Source organism: Aulostomus chinensis, chromosome 3 (genome assembly GCF_037954235.1).
Source record: "Aulostomus chinensis isolate RoL2024-O1b breed Wild chromosome 3, RoL_Achi_v1.0, whole genome shotgun sequence".
Taxonomy (NCBI): domain Eukaryota; kingdom Metazoa; phylum Chordata; class Actinopteri; order Syngnathiformes; family Aulostomidae; genus Aulostomus; species Aulostomus chinensis.
Window position 1 is genome coordinate 13,963,232 of NC_141322.1, and position 22,528 is coordinate 13,985,759.

The following is a 22,528-nucleotide window of genomic DNA, read 5'->3' on the forward strand; positions in this document are numbered from 1 at the left end:
AGGCAGGAAGTGGATTGACATAAATATGCGGGATGAATAGCAGGAAGCAGAGGAGCTACTGACGGTAGACTAAGACGCTGAAAAACACTTAAACCCAGACATTCCTGAGGTACGTAACAAGTGAAAATGTAACCGAGAGGGTTGAGGCTCACTTTCAAATTATGTATGGCTCTGGACGGAATGTTTCAAGAGGAACAAAAAAACAACAACAAAAAAAAAGACAAAATACAGTAACACAGCTTCTAACCTAGTCCATTAATCATCATACAACAAGGTAGTATAGCAGTACTTACAGTGACTTTGTGTTCTCCGGTCAGGTTAGGCCACTCACACAACAGCTGGCTCTCAGACAAGGTGAGAACACAGGGCGTCTCTCCGATCAGCACCGTGTAGTTCAGCTTAGCGTTTCCTGGAGCTGCTGGAATTAGGTTACGGCCCTGGAAGCAGACACACGTGTGCTTCAGTTACTTACACAAGGTCTGCATCTGAGGTGGTCCACACAAATGGAAGTTTGACCTCTGCCGTATTTATAACAGGGGATTTAATCAAAATATGGCTTATGCCAAGACTACAAGAAAAATATTTATTTTTGGTTGTCAGGTGACTGTCAACAGTGCAACCTCAGGACTAAATGAGGGTCTATGAAAGAATGGGAAACCATAGCAACAGTGTTTCTGCCTGCCATCAATCAGAACCCCTTAACAAACACTCAAACCATTAATTTAACTGTCTACACAGAAAAATACATCTCATGCCCTCCCAGTTTCACTTCATTTAGTAACCATCAGGGATTCACAACACTGGATTTTACTGCCAATATGTGTTATGCTGCTTTTCTACAGCTGATTCGGCTGATGGCAGATGTTTATATTATCTGCATAAAAACAAGTTCATATATATATATATATATATATATATATATATATATATATATATATATTCACATTTTGTACGAACTAAAAAAAAAAAATACATAAAAGCACTATGAATGATGAAAAGAAAGTTTTTCTCTTCATATCTAAAATATTCAGAAAAGCCCATAAATCACAAGTTTACTGGATTGTTCCTCGTCGAAGATGAGACTTCAGCAAAACTGGGCAGAGTCTGATATATTGAAAAAAGACCAGTATCTTCCAACGCCAAGTCGATATTATCATGCATCAAAAGCAGCCGTATAATATGACGACCAATTCAGCGGAGGAAATGTATGATTGTTATCTTTCTACAGAAGGTCACCTTGTTCACTATTGTTATTTGCATAATCTCGAGCAAAACTAAAGCGTTTCACACTGCATGGCTTGACTGGCCACTGAAATGTGAGACTCCTGTAGCCCAGGGTAGTTTTTCTTTATTAGACCCATCAATCATCAGATGTGTCAGCCTGGCGCAAGTGAGACAGTCCGAGAAATCAGAAAATGAGGTGGTTACTTAGCTGGTGGAAAGTAGGAACTTCTCCTCCCCAACCTTTTAACCCACTTTGTTGAAAAGGATCAATTAATGTTGAGTTTCTCAGAATGTTTTTATGCCACAATTTCTCCGTTGCTTGTAAAGGAAATTTTTGGACCTGGAGCATGGTGAGAACCTGAGTTGTCATTAATAAATAATATTTTCAGTTACAGGTGTTATTCCTCAGTCGTCTCTTTTTCCTGAAAGATGCTTTGAAGTTGAAGGTAAAAGGTGAGGTGACATGTGGCGGGGAGGGTGGGAGGGGCAAAGACTTTAGAAATGTCTAGTGCATCTACATGGCTGTGAAGTCTCTCTTCAGAAGTTGCCTGATAGAAAACGGAGCAGCTGGCATACAATAGCAACGCAAGGTCCACTTTATAAATATTACTTCTTCTTTGCAACTGATTTGAAAGGGTTTCACTTAAGTGACTTCTTTTTCTTATTATTTCTTAAAGGTCTCCGAACCCCGTAACAGACAGTAGGCAAAGAAAAGATCTTTCAAGGTTGAAAAGAAAGAAAGCTGTGTCAATTAAAATGGCGTAAAAGCGAGAAGAGGAAGGAGGAAAGGAAGAAGTCTAGAGGGGATAGTTTGAAGCAAATCATTTCAAAAGCCTGTCACCATCTTATCAGCTGTGTTGGGAGGTCAGTGTAGCATTTTGTGAAATAACCATTTTGTGAGATTGAGCTTTTAAGATTGTTGACAATACACTCTCTTCTGGAGTGTCAACTAAGTGCCAACACTCAGCTAATCTTTTCTCCTAGTGTCTGTGTTTTTCCAAGGCATATCCTCAAAAAGCTTTAGAGTAACCTTCGATAGATAGCTTTGATGAAAAACCGCTGCAAAGTTCATCCTGAAATTGTTCAGTCAGACATAAGCACCTTCTTTTACCCACTGGTCTGACAGCAGAAATAAACTTGGAAAAAAGGTGATGCAAGAAAGGAGAAAGAAGGAAAAAAAAAGAAAAATTACTGAAAAGAGAGAGGCAACAGAGAGGACATGGGAGGGGAAGGTAAAAAACAAAAAAACAAAAACACAGATAGGCAAAGTCAAGACAGGAATATAAAGAGAGAGGGTGTGATGGATGTAAAGCAAAGCCTGATAGAGACAAGGCCAAAACAGATCAATGCTAAGAGCACAAGGCAATTTACCTTGAGTATGAGTGGTGAGCTTGGTTTCAGCTCCAGCATGCCAGTGGGGCTCAGAGGCTCGAAGACGGGGTCCGGGTGGTAGCTGAAGCTCTCATTTACCACTAGCACAGAGCGCACGTCATCCATGATGAAGCCAATTTCATCAGGACTGCTGCCCACCTCTGAGAATGCTTTATCAGACCCGGCAACAGAGGGTGCCAGACACACCATCACTGTGTTGTTGACTACTGTGCAGTTCTGCGCAGGAGGAGGAGAAAGTTAGATAATTAGTGGGAAAAGGTCAAGGTCAGAGAGAAACAAAGAGAAACAGGGCAGCACATATTAACATTTCTAGCCTGATTATATCTTAGTATTGACTGACATCCACAGCGGTGCTGATGGATGTCATACAGAAAAGATCCTGCTAAATAATACATAATCAATTACTGTATATACAATGGCTGAAACAGGGTTATGTGATATGAGTGATTAAATGACTTCATAATAACATAATGAGCAAGAGGCGGCGATCAGTGTTGTAATCAGAGTTGATGTCATCTGGAAATCCCCTGTGGGGTTGAACACTTAAAGTGAACAAATTGGGCCGTAATGACATGGAGAGAAACAGGAGAGGTCAGTTGGTAGCTGTTAATGAAGACGCAGCCGGGCTGGAGAGAGTCCTGCATACTTTGACTCCTTCTAAAAGTCACATCTACTGACACTTGCACAAAGGTCATGTGAAAGCAAAAAAAAAAAAAAAAAAAAAGGTAAAACAAAGCTGTCAATAGGTCAATGGAAACATTAACCAAGCAAAATAAAAATGACTGCATTGAAGGGGGACAAAGAGAAGGAGGGATATTTTTATATTCAGCTAAGAGCAGGAGTGAGAGGTTAGCTAAGCCCCTGTGGTGCTAGGTGAAGAGAGGGGGGATTTGCCAGAGCCGCTTTATTGCTGGTTGACATTTCAAAGGTTAAACTGCTAAAAGGAAATTCAACATCAAAAATAAACAGAAAATAGGCCCTCGGCTGGTTGACCGACGGGTCAGGTGTGCGTGAGTGTGCGTCTGTCTCAGGAGTGTGTGTATCGTCTGAAAATCAGTTCCAGAGGCGAGCTAAAGGAGGTGTGTAAAAGAAGAGACAGCAGAGACACCTGTATGTGGGTCTCACGCCATCTCACCTCTCATGTCAAGTCAATGCTTTGTTTGTTTTGTCAATAGAAACCGTCTCGGTTTCACGTCTCGGTTCATCCACTTACATTCTCTGACTTGGCAGCTCCGTACTTGGCTCTCATCTTGGGCTCTTTGATGGTAAGCAGATTGGTTCCAGTAATGGTTAACATCGTTCCTCCACTGGGAGAAAAAAAAGAAAGGAAAAAAAAAAACACAAGTTGTACTGTAGAGAAGGCAAATAGCGGCCCATGGGCAGCAAAATATGATGCTGACCCATCCAAAGATATTAGTTGGAGATTTTCCCCTTTATAAATAATATAAAACCTTTTATATGATGTCATAAATATCCAGTACATAATATCATTATTATGGAGCCCTGGATTGGCCACAAAAAGAAAAATGTATATTTTGCCGCCACAAGATATAATTTGTTCCTACAAGTTAATCGGTGTGGAAAAAAGTTATCACATTGTCTTGTGGCATCAAATTGTGGGAACAAGTTATATTTCGTGGCCATGAATGAATTAAACTGACAGACCAACTTATGTCTTGTGGCCTCAAAATATTGTTTTTTTTCTGGATATCTCTTTCTTCTCTGGTAGACCACTCCAGGGCTCTGCACATTACTAGAGGAATACAAATAAATATTGCATCATTAATCAGTTTACAGGAATAACACAGGAGCTTCAATCATACGTCGTGTTCCTGTTGAGGGTGTGTGGTATAACATAAGCTGCTGCTGGCCTGTGACTGCAACTAATAGTAATGACATCTCAGATACAAGCCTAAAATGTTTTATAAATCAACTGTATTCAAGTACATACACTATACAGCAGTGGAGATAATCAAATCTGTGCTCTGTGGAAGCCTAAAGGGCCCTCCAGTTGGTGATTTACCATCAGTGCTCGTGCCTGCTGTAGCCTTTCACCTTCTCACTCACACAAACCTATTTTCAGGTAATGACACAAATGCTAAAGCTCTTGCATGAATATTAAAATCTTGTTTAAACCCATACGGAGGCTGGAGGGACGAATAAGAAAATAAGCAACATTATTTCTGAGAGCTCTTGGATTCTCCTTGCCACCTTGAGACAGCTGGAGGAGATATTTAAGGAGTGTATTAAAGTTACATCGTGGTATTTTTCAGCATGAGATACACAGACTGCTGTCAATGAGCCGACACGTGATGTAACCTTTACACCTGTGACCTATTCAGGCACAGGTGTGACGCTGACCAACACAGACGTTGGTAATATGGGTGGGAGTCCCATTCCCCCCTCGCTGCCTTCTCGACAGCCTCCGCTGGCCTGAGAGGCTGAACTTTATCTGACATGAAGTGTTCTGACAGCAGCTAAATAAGTTAACATACAAGCTTAAACTGGAGTGGGGTAAGGCGAGGCTCCAAGCCCACTCTGAGTCACCACTGACTCAATGAACAAAAACACATATTGTACAAATGATACAATGGCTGGTTTAAGGCAAAGTGTCATAATATTCAAAATTAGTTTAAAAACAATTGTGATTAGAAATCTCCTCTAAAGAATAGCAACCATTCTCTCTAAGCACGGACAGCTTTGCGATCTACTGGTACGCTAGCAGGAGGAGTGAGGAGTTTTAAGAACCTTTAAGAGGCTAACAAGTGTGTCAAGTAAAAATTCAGCCCATAGGAGGTTTGCATGTATTTTCTAAATGGAGTAGCGGGACATAACACCAAACACTGTCTTTCTTTCATGGCCCTCTATAAAGGTAGATGTACGAGCAGATGTCTTCAAGCATCAAGTGTGAATGATGTGATGCGCTATGTGCACCATGTTGTGTTAACAACATGAAGTGTAACACAATCTCTGCAGTGCGCTGTTTTGTTAGTCAGAGACTCCCTTCCTGAAGCGAGGGGAACAGGTACTTTGGGACAAAGGACGTTGTTTGAATAACCCGGACAACAGGGTCACCAAAGAGGACATGGTGAGAAAACAATAAGAGCATGATTGGCCTGGAGAATCCTGCACCTCCTCCTCTGGGAGGAGAGGTGGGTGAAAGAGCAAACACATGACGAGCGCCAAGGTTATCCCCCCCCCCCCCCCCCCCCCCCAAGGCTGGAGCAGACACTTTCACTCTCTTGCCTACCCTCAATGTTTCTTTCATCCACATGAGATTTCTCATCTGCTCACACCTCTTTCACATGATGAGAGACTTTGCCTCACTGCAGAGTTATAAACGCAGCTCCCATTTTCACTTCAACCCCCCGCCACGAAGCAATAGTGGATTGTCTCGCTACTTGAAAAGACAATATGTCTGGTGGCAAAATCTGATGGGATTGTTAGAGGAGGTGATCCTCTGGAATAAATACCAGGGCTTCACAGGTTGGACAGGTTGACTTTCATCACAGTGCATCACGTTTTCACCTATGTGACACGACTCAAGCAAAGAGGTATAATTGTGACAGACCTCCTGGTGAGTAAATGCTCCACTGTGCAGGAAGTAAAAGCACCAAACAGGTTGTGAGAAACGAGGTGGGAATGAACTGCACAGTTTCTAGTTAGTTTTGATTTGCTCAAGAGGGACAATGAACATTAATATTCAATAAATTCTCCGTATTATGACCCAAAGGCTTGATTCCATTTGTTGCCCCCCCCCCGTCAGAAGGACCATGGCTACCTGTCCTACTAAAAAAGCCAGTTAGGGTATTGTAGTGATATGCTGGGTTTACTTAATAAATCCCGGGGAAATGCATGCTACATTGCTGTTACTTTACTTCGAGTAGATCGTTTTGGTTTCGTGGCAGATTTATTTGAGAAGTATAAGTAAATGCGGGGGGGGGGGGGGAGCACAGGAAATAATGTATGACAAGTTCCTGGAACTCTGCTTTTGAAGTAAATGAGACAGTCAACAGCGTGTGAGTGTGTGTGTGTGTGTGTTTGCAAGTGAGTGTGTATGTGTTTGAGCTGGCTTCATTTATGAGTTGAGGAATAGAGGAAGTTTCTAGGTCATGTTAGTGAGCCCATTAGCATTTGGTCGCTCTGAGCTTTTTTTTTTTTTTTTACTCCACAACACAGCTTGTGTTTGCACAGGAAGTCTTCCCATGGCTCTGTCGTCTCATTTCAATAAGTCAAGTAATATTTACAGATACATCTCTGCTGCAGCTCATCAACTGGCAGTGCACTGCTCCAGGAGCCTCCTTTACTGCTGTTCCCACTTGCAAAGATTTACTTTTGAAACATGACGATAAAAAGAATAAATAATAGACCTTTGGAAAAAAAAAAGAGATGAGAGTGAAAATGGTGGGGGGTGTTTAGTTAGATGTTTTTTTTTTCTCCTCGAGATCCAACCATCGAGTCTACTGTATATGTCAGGTAAGCTGTTTAACTTCAAGAAAATACTTAATATGTGGCAAAAACACAACATGGGATTAATGATATGTTGAAGCGTGTGTATCTGTCCTAAAGATGTCCATCAAGCAGAATTATAAATCTATCCCTGTTGACATGGATTATAGCTACATAAATAATCACATGGCATGGGGATGTATTGGAGAAAACTATATGGTGAGGAAGAAAGAGAAATAACCCAGTTTTCTTTCCATTAAATAATTCACTTTCAAGATTGACCTAAACTGTACATGCAATAAGAATTATTCAGTCTATTTGATACACAATGGCTGATACACAGGAAGATCTTCAGGCCTCGGGAGCGTGGCTTGTTATCTCCTTACCTGGCAATACTCCAGTCAGGTTCAATTTTGAGGATGGTTGGATCGTCTGTGTAGTTGAACTTGACCTCTGGGTTCCTCAGCTCAGCAGAGTTGATGTCCACCATGACTGGGGTGGTGCCAGGGGCTTGTCCCGCCGGGGTCACACACACTATCTCCCTGCCGCTTCGTCTAGAAGAAGAGACGACACGTGTGAAAGATACAAAAGGTTGGTGATTTGATTTCTACTAGACGGGTTTTCAAGTGTTTGGGAGTTTTCAGAGACAAAGAGAGATACTACAGAGTAAAATAAATCCTGCTTCACACCTTAACTAACGCAAATTTATTATCGTATGTGTCAAATATGCAATCACACACAAATAAATAAAGACAACTCAGTCACATATCCAAAAGGCTAACATCTTTCAGTCTGCCCAGCACTGGTTTCATCAGCCCGTATCACAGAGTACTGCACTTTAAAGCTCTCCCTCTGTCTCTCCTTCCCTCCTGTGCTCTCTCTGGCTGACAGATCTGAAGTGGCAGATCAGGCTGGTCGTCTCTCTGTGTGATGTAACTCCCTTGCTAGCAGACAAGCAGCCAGCTGTGTCCTGCTGGGAAACTTTGTGCCACGGCCAGAAACTTTGTGCTCCACTGCAACGGCTCATTCCACCATCCCCTCCCCTTGTCAGGGTGAAACACTGCAGGCCAAGCAACGGGTGGATGTCTATGTTTGTGTAATTAATGAGCACAGTGTGGGGCTCTGTGAGCTTGCATATAATTACAGTACACACAGGTAGAGCTTTAACATTGTGTAACCACTTAATGTCTGCAGTGCCAACAAACTATAGCAGTGTGTGCATGTTGCTGGCATGGTGGCAGGAGGCGCAGTGTGAAATATTCGAGCTAATACAAAAATCCTCGCTACTCTGCCATGACAGTGAAATCCAATGATGAAGATAATGAAGTGAATACCTATTTCAGCAGCCTTATACTGTTGACTGGTATTAAGATGGATGTTTGTTGGGAGGAAAAGAAAAGCAAAGGAAAAGGCTACAAAACGGGGGAATGTGGCTTTGTTTTGGCTGTCTCTCAATTTTAACAGCGTCATCCGCCCATGCTCAGACTGAGAGGGGACGAAGATAGGTGAAAAAGGAAAATTTAAGAAGAGGAAGAAGAAAAAAAAAAAGCTTTTCCACATTCCACTAGTGCTACGTTTCCATGGCAACTATTTGCACAACACTGTCACCGTGAAGAGCGCCTGTGGTGCCGCGAACGTATTTTTGACAAGGTGGTGGCCACACAAAAGAAAACCAAGAGGGGATATAGAGAGAAAGAGTAGAGGAAGAAAGAAAAAGGGTTGCAGAGAGAGAGATAAGAGGATGAGTGACTCGGGGTAAATAGGTTTTGATTAAAGCAGAGGCCCCACTGAATACAAAGACACATTAAAAAGATGGACTCAACCAGTTCATTACTTTAGCCATAAAGGTTATTGCTGTTCAGTGAATGAAAGGCCAAGACTATTATGTTCACCTTTTTTCACGCTGTGCTACAGAGCTTTAAATTGGCCTTCACTTTTTCTTTTTAATTTGATATAAAAGAATTTGATAGGTCCAAGCTCATTAGTTTAACCTGTCACTTGTTGCCTGAAAGAGGGAAGCCACTATAATAAATAACTCTAGAATAAATGCTCGAGAAAGAGAAAAGATCTCCACGCTTGAGCTTCGGTTATAAAAAAATAAAATTATTTATATATATATATATATATATATATATATATATATATATATATATATATATATATATATATATATATATATATATATGTATACAAAAAAGACTTCTCTCAATAGTCTAGTGAAGGGAGATATAGGTGCTTGTTCTCCCGCTGAACAAGAGAAGTCAGACTCCTCTGAGAGTGAGATTGCCATCTGGCAGGCACCGAGTGGATTTACAGAGGACTGGTCCAGAGCTCTACTTTCTGTCAGTTTGCCAGAATGGGACTCAAAGAAAAATAATTCTTGGCTAGAGAATTTATGAGTCACATTAAACTGGATCTAACACGAAAAAAGGAGTGGGAAAAAATGCAATCTATCTTATTAAACATGAGTTTCCAGCAGATTAAATGTAAGTTACTGGTTACCAACACCACCATATCGCACTTTCTAAATTACGTTCCTATCTGATAAAATGTAGGCCAATACACGGCACAGCTGAAGAATGATGTCAACCTCTCTGTGAAAGGCCAGACCATCGCTCTCACAAGTGCTGTGAATCACAGCGCTGCAGGTCACCTTCTTCCAGGCCGCTTTTATGAAAACCTGCTGCTAATCACCAAAGAAAAGGACCTTTTAAAAGACAATAATCTATAACAAGCAAAAGTGCAGTTGCAGATGGAAGGAATAATCATCTCAGCAGTAGGTATTGATTATAGAGGAGCTGCGATTTTACAGCTAATACAACTTTGTCATGTATTTATTCTAACAGGGACAGTTTTTCCTACGAGTAACATCAGTGCTCCTTAATGAACGTTTTATGAGAATAAAAGTTACGTAAGAGTACTGCTTTTATCGACAAGCAACACAACGCACCCACATGTTTGTCCCATCTTTAAAGCATTCATGATGTTTGTTGGGTAATACTCCTAATGTGATCTGCACATTTAAAAAAAATATGTCATGGTTAAACTATTTATTGTAGTTTAGATATTGGCAAGAAAAAAGTTAAACAAATACGCTCACTGATAAAATAAACCCAAAGTCATGATGATGTAACAATTTTTTGTGAGTTATGTGCCATAAAAAATAATCCGAAAAATAATGTTGGTTAAACAAAGCTGAAAGTTCATCCTCCCAATGTCTGGGTGGAGCCACTAACAGCTGTGGGGCTGGCTAGCACTAGGATTTGCTATTTATTTGATGTTGTCCGTTCTCTTATCAGCCTGGTTCTTCATCATCAAAATTAATTTTATATTATTGATTGGATTTTTTTTTCTTGTAGAGACAAGCAACATAATATTTGCGACAACACACACACGCATAAATATATCATAAACAAATCTAAACTGCCAGAAATATAAATAATGTTCTTGACCTGGATATTGAAGGAGGAAGACACATCAGTCTTCCTCGGCTGTGAGTCACAGCTGGCTTGTCCGTATCAACCCATTAATATTCACTTCGCTAACACGTTACACTATTAGCTGCTATAGCTACGATGCATTGCAGTCATGCCAGAAAACACCAAATCCACGCTAAAACAAACTTTTTTGCTAAATGCGGGAGTCCCCCCCCCCCCAATGTGCTACTTCAAAATGTAAAGCCAAAACTTGCACATCTCATGGTTCCACACAGGCGGGTCATACGGGGAGACATATTTACAAGTCACTCTGGTGTGCCTTGTTGTAAAATTTAGTCATGCTGTTTCTGAAAATAAATGCAAAATGTGATTAAATGGTTGCAGACTGGAATCTTACATAAACTACTGAGAGTATTTTGAGCACATTAGATTCACTTACTTCTCAAAGCGGCAGGGGTGGAGTCCTATCTTCACGGACACGGCGCTGCCTGCGTTCAGATTACTGCCCTCTATGGTGATCCTGGTTCCTCCTGACAGCGGCCCAGTGGAAGGGTAGACGCGGGTGAAGTATGGAGACTAGGAGCAGACACAAAGAAGATCCATGCTTTAACCTTGGCTGACCACAGATGTCAAACGGAAAATTAAAACTTTAAAACTCTTACCACAAAGGTAAAGGCCTTGGTTGAGACTGCTTTGTAATCGGGATGAATGCAGTCCCTCACACACACCTCCACCTGAGCCTCCTGCACCCTGTAACCTGTTGCATCATTCAGCCGACAAACAATCCTGAAAAAGACAAAAGAGGATGTGAAGGTTTGAACTACTGCTACTAAATGCTCAATGGAATGGCAGTTATAATAATGGGGTAGGCAGAACCTTGGCTGAACAAAGACAGAGTCAAGTGGCGAACAGGGCAACATCATAAAAAACATTGCTCTGGTTTAAAATAAATTGCCTCAATAGGTTTATTCATAAAAAAATAACAAAAAGCAGACCTAATGTCCTATTAGTGTGCACTATAGAACCATAAGCCTCACACTTAGCCCTAAGCGGTACTGGCCAAATGAAAATCCACTGGAGAAATGATTGAGTATGGGGAGGAGTGGTGGCCTAGCCCACGGGGCCAACACACACACACACACACACACACACACACACACACACACACACACACACACACACACACCACACACACACACACACACACACACACACAGACACACACAGACACACACACACACACACACACACACACACACTTCATGTTTCACCCACTGGAGACACACTTGACTGTTAATTAGCCAGAGCGAACGAATGTGACAGAGAGAAAGGCCGGGAATGAAAGTGAGAGAGAAAGAGAGAGAGAGAGAGACAGAGGTGAGGAAGGAAGTAAAGGAAGAAAGGGAGAGAGAGTAAGCAAGAGACGGGGGTTAAAGTGAGAGAGAGGCTGATTAATTGAACAAGCTCATATCCTACACATCTCCTCAGTGTCTCTCCCTCCCTGAGATGAGTTATTAACTCCCCTGTTTCCATCCTCCCTGCAGGTGGCCATGGCAACTGCAGTGCCAATGAATTTCACATTCCGATGCTGTATGTTATGTGTCTATTGTTTCTATTTTCCCTTTCATTTATTCCCTGGTCCCCCGCTAGGAGCCGTGATTAAAATGCTAGACAGCTCTCAGTTAGAAACCCGACTACACTCGGATCATTATCGAAAAATGACAGGTGGCTATTTTGAGCTGTTATTATATGATTAGAAAGACAAAAAGTTCATGACACATATGTAAAGATGATTATACAGTGCAGTATATCTCCCTCAATCATGTAACTAGTGGGAAAATGGGATGGTGGCATGTCACATCTGTTTGTTTTCTCAACAAGGGATCAAATCCAACTAATAAATAATGGTGAGTGGGAATGATAATTTGACTAACAGCAAAAGAACTAGAGATTATATTTCAATCGATCAAAGTAACAGGTAATGTGTGCAGGGTTTAGTACAAGTGCTGGAAGAAAGACAGAAATAACCAGAGTGAGAGAACATGTGTCTACATTTGGCCCAATAATCAGCACACCTCCTTCTCTCCAGTCTCTCTCTTTTTCTCTCTCTCCCTAGCAGCTGACCTTTGACCTGCAGTGTCAGTCACATAATCCTATCCTGGGTCTTGCGCTGCAGCTCTGATAGGGTCACGGAATGACGAGAGCAACCGGGCCACTAATGGCACCGTATGGCTAACATCACTTTTAATTAGTATGACAGCCGGACTGCCAGCCGCGCCCTCCTCCTCCTCCTCTTCCTCTGGGTGCTATGGCAACAGGCCAATGCAGCGTTGCAGGGCTGACAGTGTTAAATGTTCACACCTTGGTGGTATTGGATGGGATCACTCGGACAAAATGAACATGATGGTGAAGGAAACTTAGAGAAGAGAAGCAAATGTAAGACTGCTGCATCCCGTAGGAATATGGCAGTAAATTAGGTTATAAATTACAACAGAAACCAGACATGTCATTAGCCCATTTCTAAACCTAATTTGGAGACACCTGTCATTGCTGACGAGAGCTGCACAGCATCCGAACTGTCAAACCATCAAAGTCACATCACTAATATTTCCTTCCTACTGACTCCTCCTTGTGGGACTGAGCTGCACAACTGCAAATGGATCATTTGTGTACACATGACAGCTACAGAGCTGGAAATATAATATTGAGGACAGCTCCAGCAGTGACGAGCCTCCCAAATATTTTTCTTCAACATAGATTAATTCGTCTTCTGGATATGTTAAATATAAACGAGAGACTCTTCTGCTGTACTTTCCTAACAACTAAAACTTTAAAAACTACATCTGACTGATGACGGTCATTATTTTACTTGGATGAGCATTAAAGGAAATGAGTGCAGCTGTATACAAACAGTATATCTATTTTTGCACACATAAGTATATGTGGCACCAAATTTGCTGCTCACATTATCTTTTTCCTAGAATTTACTCCTGCAGTTAGTAGCAGGGCATTATGTTACACCCGACAAGATTCTGAATTTCCCAGAAAGCAGCATACATAACTTATCGGAGAGAACGTTCACATGGCAGCCGTTCGTCTGTGCTTTTAAAGATACCACCCACTTCAAATGTCATTACATCTCTCACAGAACGGGCTAATTTATTGTGATGAAAGTGGTAACATGAGGTAATCCAATTCTGATTGGGCCATTATCCTGATTATTAGCAGGGTAAAAGGTTCCACGTTAACTTGATTTACAAGGACTGAGCTTTACAGCAGCAACGGAGTAGCCGGACTAACAACACAGCACCACAACTGGTTTGGATTCAAAGAAGAAAAGAGCATTTAACCTTGGGAGATTTTACTGGAACTGAGGTCTGAAAGAGAGTTGCAGTGTTGTGCTTAGCACTCAGAGTCACATCAATACTGAACAAAGACAAGCAGGCAAGTCCGGTCTGAGAAACAAGGAGCCTGCGAGTGAAGAGATGAAGTACGAGATAGTGTCAACGTACTGCTCAGCGCTGATGTACTGGTCCTCCTGAGGGTTGCAGGCCACCTTGCCAATTCGGACACCATTCTGGATGTCTTTGAACTGCAGACCCAAATTCTCGCCTGTGATTGTCAGCATGGTTCCTCCTTGTCTGGGACCAGTCTCTGGAAACAGCTGTGGGGAGAGCAAGTGAAAGAGAACAGATTAACACAAATTAGCCAGATCAAAATGAATTGAAACTCAACACATTAAACTTGATGAATGCTTTTAATGCCAAAGAGATGAAATTCAAGGTAGATTCCCTAAATCTCAGCATTTTAAATTTATCTGCAGAAATTCTGGAATGGGAGGTTCCTCTTTCTTGTTGTTTATTTTCCCAGTTTTCCTGCTTGTTGTGTTACCTTTGTGGTTTCCTAAAAAATGAGTTTATATTTTCATGAAGTTTCCAGTCTTGGCCAGGTCTGCCTTGAAAACGATTCTTAATCACAGCAGGATTGTCTTTGTTAATTAATACTAGAATGAAAATGCAAATAAAAACATAACACATTACTATGAACATCTGAAAATGAATTAATGCTTGTGCTGTTGTTGCAGCCAGCTTCCATCTGGTACGAATTAGATACTTGCCACATCATTAAGTGTCGATGAAAAATGACCACAGATCCATTAACTCAACCTCAACTCAGTCAAACATTCACAACCTGCCAACTCATACACTTAACCTGGACCTACCCATCCAACCCACACTCACATCTCTCATTTAACCCTGTGACGATTAATCTACTGAACACAATTACTGTGCACAGCGACCTCTGCTCCCTCTCTTTTCCCTAGAGGTCTGCGAAAGGTGTATGGAGGTGCTAATGGCTACCCGAGGCTCATCCAGACACTAATCACAGCCCCATCCATCCAGGCCCAATGCAGACAACGGCCCCTTTGGTAATCACTCATTACTAGCCTAATTAGGGCTAAGGCTAATTGGATTAGAAACTGGTGTGGGGGGGGTGGTGGTGGTCATTTGTCGCAGCAGTTTGGGAGGAGGGCACAGTAAATGACATGTTGGTGGGGTGGTGTCACGTAGTGAGGGGGTGTAGCACTTTGACCTTGCTCGCCATAAAGGTATACGAAGGACATAAAATGAATGACCACTGACTGTGCGCCAGTGCTACTCAGGCAATGTCTTCATAAGCACGAGTCCAACACACCCTGCACACAAACATACTTTCAAATGACTGTTTTGAGAAGACTAGTGCGCTGCCTGACATTGCTATCTGAAAACTCCCTCTGCACAGGGAATTAGCACTAAAGCTTGCTCGACAACAACCCAGGCTCACTGAGGTGGGAGATGGACCAGCTCGGGTCAAGCTGTGTGTGATCGGTTCACCTTCCCCAGAATCAAGGAAGTTCAGTGGTACTGCTCACAAATGACACATTTCTGCTATTATGACATCTATTTGCAGAACTGTTGTGTTACCCTTTATTCTCAAAGTGGTAAGGGATTATTAATGCTGTGGCTCAGTAGTGTTGATTGATTAAATGACTGTTTGTCTTAGCTGGTGACTTCAGAGTGGATGGAGCTCCTGTGATGGTGCTGTGGACTTTGAGGCCTTGAGATCAGCATTGTTGCCTGATGGAGACGCAGCCAGGAGAGCCAGCAAAGCCTGCAAAGGTAGCAAGTTGTCAAGGTAGCCACACCCTAAAGCCTACCCTGCTTTATAGTCCATTTGGCTCTTAATGGGACCACAACTGGATCGTGAAATGTACATAATGCTGTATTTAAGAAGACTTAAATAGTGAGACCATCAACTCATTTTTGTTTACTCAGGTACTAAACCCTGAGAGAATTAGAGCAGAGTTATCTGTTCATTCATTTCTTTTTGCTACTTTTTACATTTTTTTTTTTTTTTTTTTTACTCTTTTTGCATTTAAAGCACTTCTGCAATAGCAAACTCTTCACTAAAGTTTTGGAATAATATTTTTTAGGTAAGAACTTGATGGGGGAATAATTCCCTCACTGGCGTAACATGCAGTTAAGTTAATCACTGGTAATTCTATTTTTACACCAGTAAGGGAAAATTAAATAACATTTTCATTTAGGGAGGGTTACCTTTAAACAGAGCTAAGCTAGCTGTTACCTCCCCAACTTCCATACTTTTTGATAAGCTAACCGACTGGGGTATAACTTCATATTTTTCCACTGAGACAGAAGCATGGTGTCAATCACATATCCAACTCTCAGCAAGACAGAAAATTTGCATATTTCCCAAAGTACAGAACCATTCCTTCAGGTATATGTAGAAAAAATTGGATCAACTCAGTCAACTCACTTTTCTTTACTTCTCAACCAGGGATGTAAAACTGATCTCCATTCTGACATCATTATAAGAAGGTGGTAGGCTGGCAAAAGCCACAGGTGTCCAGGACAGCCAACAGAATCGCACAATGAGAACAAAGCTCAGTGTCACACAGGCCAGAAGTGAAATGCCACAGTGATATAATTATGGAGTGTTTTCCATCTTACACCGTCTAGGCTTCTGACGAACATCTCTCCTCCTCCTTCTCCTCTCGCCCTTTCCCTCTGCCTCTGTGTTTGTGTCCTTTAATTCATTTGGTCTCTTTGTCATTGTGCATATATTTCAGCTGGAGACAAAAGAATGAGCGGCACGCAGTAGTGCACTAGTCAGAGTCTTCAGATATGGTAATCAAATCTCTTTCCCTATAAGCATTGGCTTATCAAACCACACAAATACACAAGCTGTTATTTCCACAACTGAACAACACAAACAAAAAGCCCTTTTTGATAAAAGCCAACAGCCCTGACACTCGTTCTATTCTCCTCTTGCAGTCGTAGCACTCGACACCCATTCAAACTCGCTTTTCTCTCTTCATCTCCAACTTGTCCCGATGTGTCAGAGGCTTTGTGAGAGACCTATTGTGGCCGGCTGAGCAGCAGTACACAGATAACATCTACTAGTTAGTAGAGGAGGAGAGATGGAGGGGAGAGGCAGGGGGCAGTGAGAGAGAGCGAGAGGATATGAACATGACGTAAGACTTTCTAAGTTCATCCGTGAACTGTGTTCATAAAAACTGATGGAGGTACTGAAGTAAGTTAAGAGAGTCCTCCTGGAAGGTTACATACTTACATACATACACTGAAGGTCAGCTTCATGAAAAATGTGACTGGGGCCGACATCCAGTGTTGTTGAAGAAATGTGATCTTATTTGGATGCACATCTTCCAATACTGATCCAGATACCAGAGCTTTTTTTTAATCAAAATTGCCCTGATCAATGTTTTTGTTGACATTATTTATACTGTCAGGTAATATCTCAAGTAAACCACACAGCACTTTTTCTTAAATAGTAAAAAAAAAAGTACACTAATGCATGTGGGTGTTTCATGATCCAGTACAAGCGTATGAAGTTGGTCCATATATACTCAATCAAATATCCCATCAGTAGCAAATATAGACTCAGAACTGTCATTCTGTTGTTAAAGTACAAAAGACTTTAAACCAGTCACAGAGGCCTCTACAAAGTCTTCTGTGATGATGGTCTAAAAAGGGAGTGAGGACGATGACAGGTTGAACAGAAATGTTAGGAGGTTAGGAACAGAGCAGAAATAAAATAAATGAAAATAAATAGTTGGAAGGAAGACCGACAGAGGATATACAGAGGACGACAAAGGGAGGAAGAAGAGAGCGATCAAGTCTGGCGAAGGCCGATACTGCAGCTCAACAATACATGAGGGAGAAATCAGTGGCCTTTTGCACGCACGCACGCACACACACACACACACACACACACACACACACACACACACACACACACACACACACACACACACACACACACATACATTTAACTGCCTTTACCAGGCAAAAACACCTCATTCTTTTCAGACACACAAATAACACAGTCACATATAGGCAAGATTGCAAAGTAGCAAAAAACAAACAAACAAACAAAAAACAAAGTAGGGCACATGCTACAATGCATCTCCACACATACACACTCCCATACACACATACATACCCCCATACACAGGCAATGCTTGTGTTGTTTTAATTGGTTTCTGAGGGCTAACTGTAATGTTCCTGCAGTCCCTCAGGAGACAGCAGGCAGGAGATGATGGATGATGGAGGACCAGGCAGCATCCAAGGCCAGTACTAGGACACTGCTTCACTACATAGAGGGACAACACCAGACAGACAGAGAGAGAGAGTGTGTGTGTGTGTGTGTGTGTGTGTGTGTGTCACTCCCTGCGTGATTCCGATGATATCACTAAAACTAAACAATGTTGTAAGCTTCTTTCATTATGAACATTTTTCTTTCTTAATTTCTTTCTTAGTGCACCGTGCAAGCTAAAAGAAGAAAAAAAACAGCTCTTTAACAGCCTGTCTTGCAATATCAAGAACCGATCATCAAGAATGATCAATTGCTGTGTTTGGAGAACAGTACATAGGTGCCCGAGCTATTAGTGGAACAATACCCAGCTGCACACTATCGAACAACATATTGCACACTCAGAAATGACACTAGTGCTTGCTGCTCAGAGAGCCCTGGATAGCTGCATTAATGTGTGTGTGTGTGTGTGTGTGTGTGTGTGTGCGCGCGCGCACACACGCGCACTATAACACTCTCTCTCCAGTGGTTTCTTTCCCGGTCGAACATACATTCTCCGGTCCAAATGAAATTAGCAGCTAATCCACTAGCTAATGGACACACAGCAGCTGGCATTCTGCAAAAAAAAAAAAAAAAAAAACGAACAAAGCAGTCTGAATCATGCTGAAAGAAATAAAAAAGGGATCAAACAGGGAAAGAGGGATTTGAACAAATGGATGGTAAGAAGTGGAGTAATATTCAATTTGTGTGGTGGATATGATGCTCTCTAGGAGAACTCAAGGATGATGACGAAGAAGAAGAAGAAGAAGGAGAGATTTGCTTTGTCGCCTGCGGATGTTCTTTCTGCATTAAATGTCACACTGCAAATGTCAAAGGTGGAGAGGGGTGGTGAGGCTGGCGGGGCAGCTCGGCGATAAAGATTCCTCCAGTGATTGAGCGGTGAATCTTTCTCTTCTTTCTCAAACCTGCACTAAGTTTCTCCCTCCTGCTGGGTTTGAAGCTCTTCGACGCCTACTTTTTGACTGCCACCAACATCTTGCCCTGAGGCCAGGATTTACCCCTCAATGTGCACATGTATGCAGGAACACACATGGCAACCCCCTCCCAACCCCAGCACAATTTCTCGCACACACAACCCTTGCCTCTGTGGGCTTGTTTCAAAAAGATAACTGGAGCAAGCAAGGAGAGAGACAGCATTAGCTGAAGGATTTGTCAATGTGCCAGTGCCCCAATTATCCAATAACTTCATTATGCATTCAGAGAGATGAACCCATGTCACACAGGAAATGTACTCAGGGCTCAAGCCATACAGGTCTGGAGGAGGAAATTTCACTCTTACTTGAATAGAAATGGCACTTATTTCTACTGAGATGATGCTTCGTCTTTTAATCTCAGAGTGGGCGGGATAAACTGTAGTTTGCCTAATGGTTTGGATTCTAACTGTAACGTTCTGACGAGTGGAGCTCTCACAGATCTAAAGTGGTAAAGATGTTAACTAAACCAGTCAGAGGCAGCCATGCACTCAACTGGTCCAGTGAAGGAATTACCTGTGGCAGCAACACATCAACACACCCTTTCCTTGTATAGAGATGTGTGCAGTCCGTCGATTGGCTTCGCCCTCACTTTCTTTCTGGATGTGGCGGAAACGATCATTGCAACGACATGCTTAATCTACGCACACTTTTATTACTGTTGTCTTTTTCATCAACTTTAATAACAAATGTCACTGTCATCATCAATCAGTCGTATGTCAAACAGTTATTCAGGCACGTGGCAGGTACCGTGACTTAAATATAAGCCAGGGAGTGCAAGGGAGAGAAGGTACTCCACTCTCGCTTTATTTCGTGAATTTATGAGTACTTTGAACGCAGCATTGTTGTCGATTGTAAAAAAAAAACAAACCTTCCTATCCTGTTGATTTTAAATGTACTCATCAATTAGTTGATATGCGGCTAGATTTTACCCCAAATGGAGGTGAGTTACTACAAAAGCTATTTGACCATTTCCAGCAAGACATGGAGGAATCTCTGATGTAAAAGCTCCTGTTCATCTGTAAATGAGGGCACCTATATTTTCAATTTGGGAAGATTCATTTTTATTGTATTTCATGAAAGCGTAGGGTATTTACACACTGGGTATGATCGCTAATTACTGTTCCAAAGTGTGATTGCACCTCCCTCCTCTTCCACACCAGTCAATGTTGTTCTGTGCTTGTGAATGTGTATGCGTCTCGTTGGTTTGTGATCCGCCAGTAAACACAACATAGAAGAGGAGTACGTCCACGTCATCAACCGGCAACATTTTGTTATGTCTTGGCTTTGGAATTAGACGAACAATTAGCACACTTCAAAGTTTTGGTCCAGTTGTTTTCACAACTGATGCGGTCTGTGCCCCAGCATGCGTACACAGTTACCCTGACCACCTTTTCAAATGAACGAACCGTGGCCTGCCACAGTTGGCAGCATTCACACTGAAGCAAACCAGAGTTTGGGTCAAGCGTGCTCAGATCTTCTCCTAGCACCCTATTATGAAAACCCTCTTAAATATGTTTTGTATTTTTTCCTTACAATTATTGCAATAATGTACACTAAGTATTCTTTAAGTTTCTCTGTGCTGTGTGAAATATGAATATGTACCGATTAAAAATACAGTAACAGCTGTCATGCAGTTGAAAAACTGATTTAGAAGCATTTATATAAATATTCAGAAAAAAACCCCACAATGATATAGGCCATCAGTACATCATAATTTTTAGGACATACATCGACCAATGAAATATAAATGCTTTAAAGGCATGAAATAGACAAATAGAGAAAAGGGTAAAAAAAGAGAAAGAAAAATCATTAAGCAAGAACGAGTAAACAAGTGCATGTCACAAGTCTCTGTTCACACAACAATGAAGGTGTGTGTGTTTGTGAGAGAGAGAGAGAGAGAGAGAGTGAGAGAGAGAGAGAGAGAGAGGGAGAGAGCGCGCGTGCAAGAAAGACAGAGAAAGAGAGAGCCTGCACATGTGAGTCAGTCCCAGCAGTGGCCTACAGGGAGACTGACCCAGATCACTGTCAGAAGAGGGCCACCGCCATGGTTACCAGTGGCAACAGATGGGTACGCCACAGTCTTTCTAGATGCCTGAGCCCACCTGGTCAGTCTGATGCACAAACACACACTGTGCCCATGGTGGGACACAATTAACACACTTCTACATTTTGTTTCTTTGTCTCGCTCACTTGCTCTTACACACACTCCAGACAACCTTCCTCCCTGCCCTCTTTTGTTTGTGCATGTGTGTGCGTGCGTGCGTATCTATGTGTAGCCGTCATCTTTAATCACATCAGTGTGCTCAGTCTTGGTGTGTGTGAGCAGCCTCCTCCTGGCCGGCCCATCTGTGTTGTGGTTGCAGTCATGGTGATGGCTTCTAAGATGTCAATCCACCCTGCTGCCTTCCCTCCTACGACGTCCTCTTCACTCACTGAGGCCAAACAATGACACAGCAACGGAAGGACTTTCAAAGATCTTCCTTTGGACAACTAACTTCTACTAATGAGTTCACTTTGGCAACCTCTGATTCCTGTCAACTGGCAGCCTCAACGTTTACAAAACAAGTGACAACTGCGACAAATTGCATACTGTCACTTGAGCCTGCAACCCTTCTGACCTCTGCCCTTACAAAACTTGTTTGTTGTTTAGGAGGTTGAGTTGCTGGGCGACACACACACACACACACACACACACACACACACACACACACACACACACACACACACACACACACACACACAGCAAATGGCAGCTGAGGTCTCGCTTAAGCATGAGCAGTGCAGCGAGGTCAGTGTTTCTGTAACTTGGATTGAGGAATGTAGATCTTTGAGTGCTTTTCCTTTGCCAGACATTTGGGTGTTAATGTGAGAGATGTGATGGAACCATTTAAAATGTTTGTCAAGGAATAGTTGATGTTTTCCTGCAGTTTGTGCCTGCAGAAGAATTGCCTTGTGTTCTGCGAACTATCTTTTCTATTGGATCATTACAAACATATTTTTCGTGGGTGTGGTTGCATGCACACGTGCAAGGATGAATCTTCTGTCATGTGGTGAGCATCAGGAATCAAGCACGTGTCATATACCTTGGTGATTTTAGGGTGTGCGCAGCGGCTGTTTCCAGTGGTGGCGTGCATCCAAGTGCTCTCTGGGGGAGTGCACTCCTGCCTGAGCGAGCACTTCTTCTCCTGTACACACCAGCCACACTCAAACCTGGGGTTGGCCTTCAGACACATCCCACAGCTGTCTCTCAGTGCGTAGCACTTATACAGGTGTGCTGCAGAGAAGAAGAAGAAGAAGAAGAAGAAGAAGACCGAATGAGCATGAAGAAAAATATGTACACAAGTACGCTCGAATCAGACATCTGCACAGATGATCGGA

The 22,528-nt window shown here is 42.2% G+C and overlaps 1 protein-coding gene across 3 annotated transcripts in view; it reads right to left on the reverse strand.

Moving 5' to 3' along the window:
- Nucleotides 1-22,528, reverse strand: part of plxna1b (plexin A1b) — a 199,720-nt gene that overhangs the window by 23,838 nt on the left and 153,354 nt on the right. For all 3 annotated transcript variants that reach the window (XM_086198826.1, XM_086198827.1, XM_086198828.1), the window contains exons 12-19: nt 22,234-22,424; nt 14,015-14,166; nt 11,165-11,288; nt 10,942-11,078; nt 7,452-7,619; nt 3,830-3,923; nt 2,596-2,832; nt 294-437 (exon numbers count right to left, since the gene is read on the reverse strand). In XM_086198826.1, the coding sequence (XP_086054952.1) occupies nt 294-437; nt 2,596-2,832; nt 3,830-3,923; nt 7,452-7,619; nt 10,942-11,078; nt 11,165-11,288; nt 14,015-14,166; nt 22,234-22,424 (1,247 nt within the window). The remainder of the gene's footprint in view (nt 1-293; nt 438-2,595; nt 2,833-3,829; nt 3,924-7,451; nt 7,620-10,941; nt 11,079-11,164; nt 11,289-14,014; nt 14,167-22,233; nt 22,425-22,528) is intronic.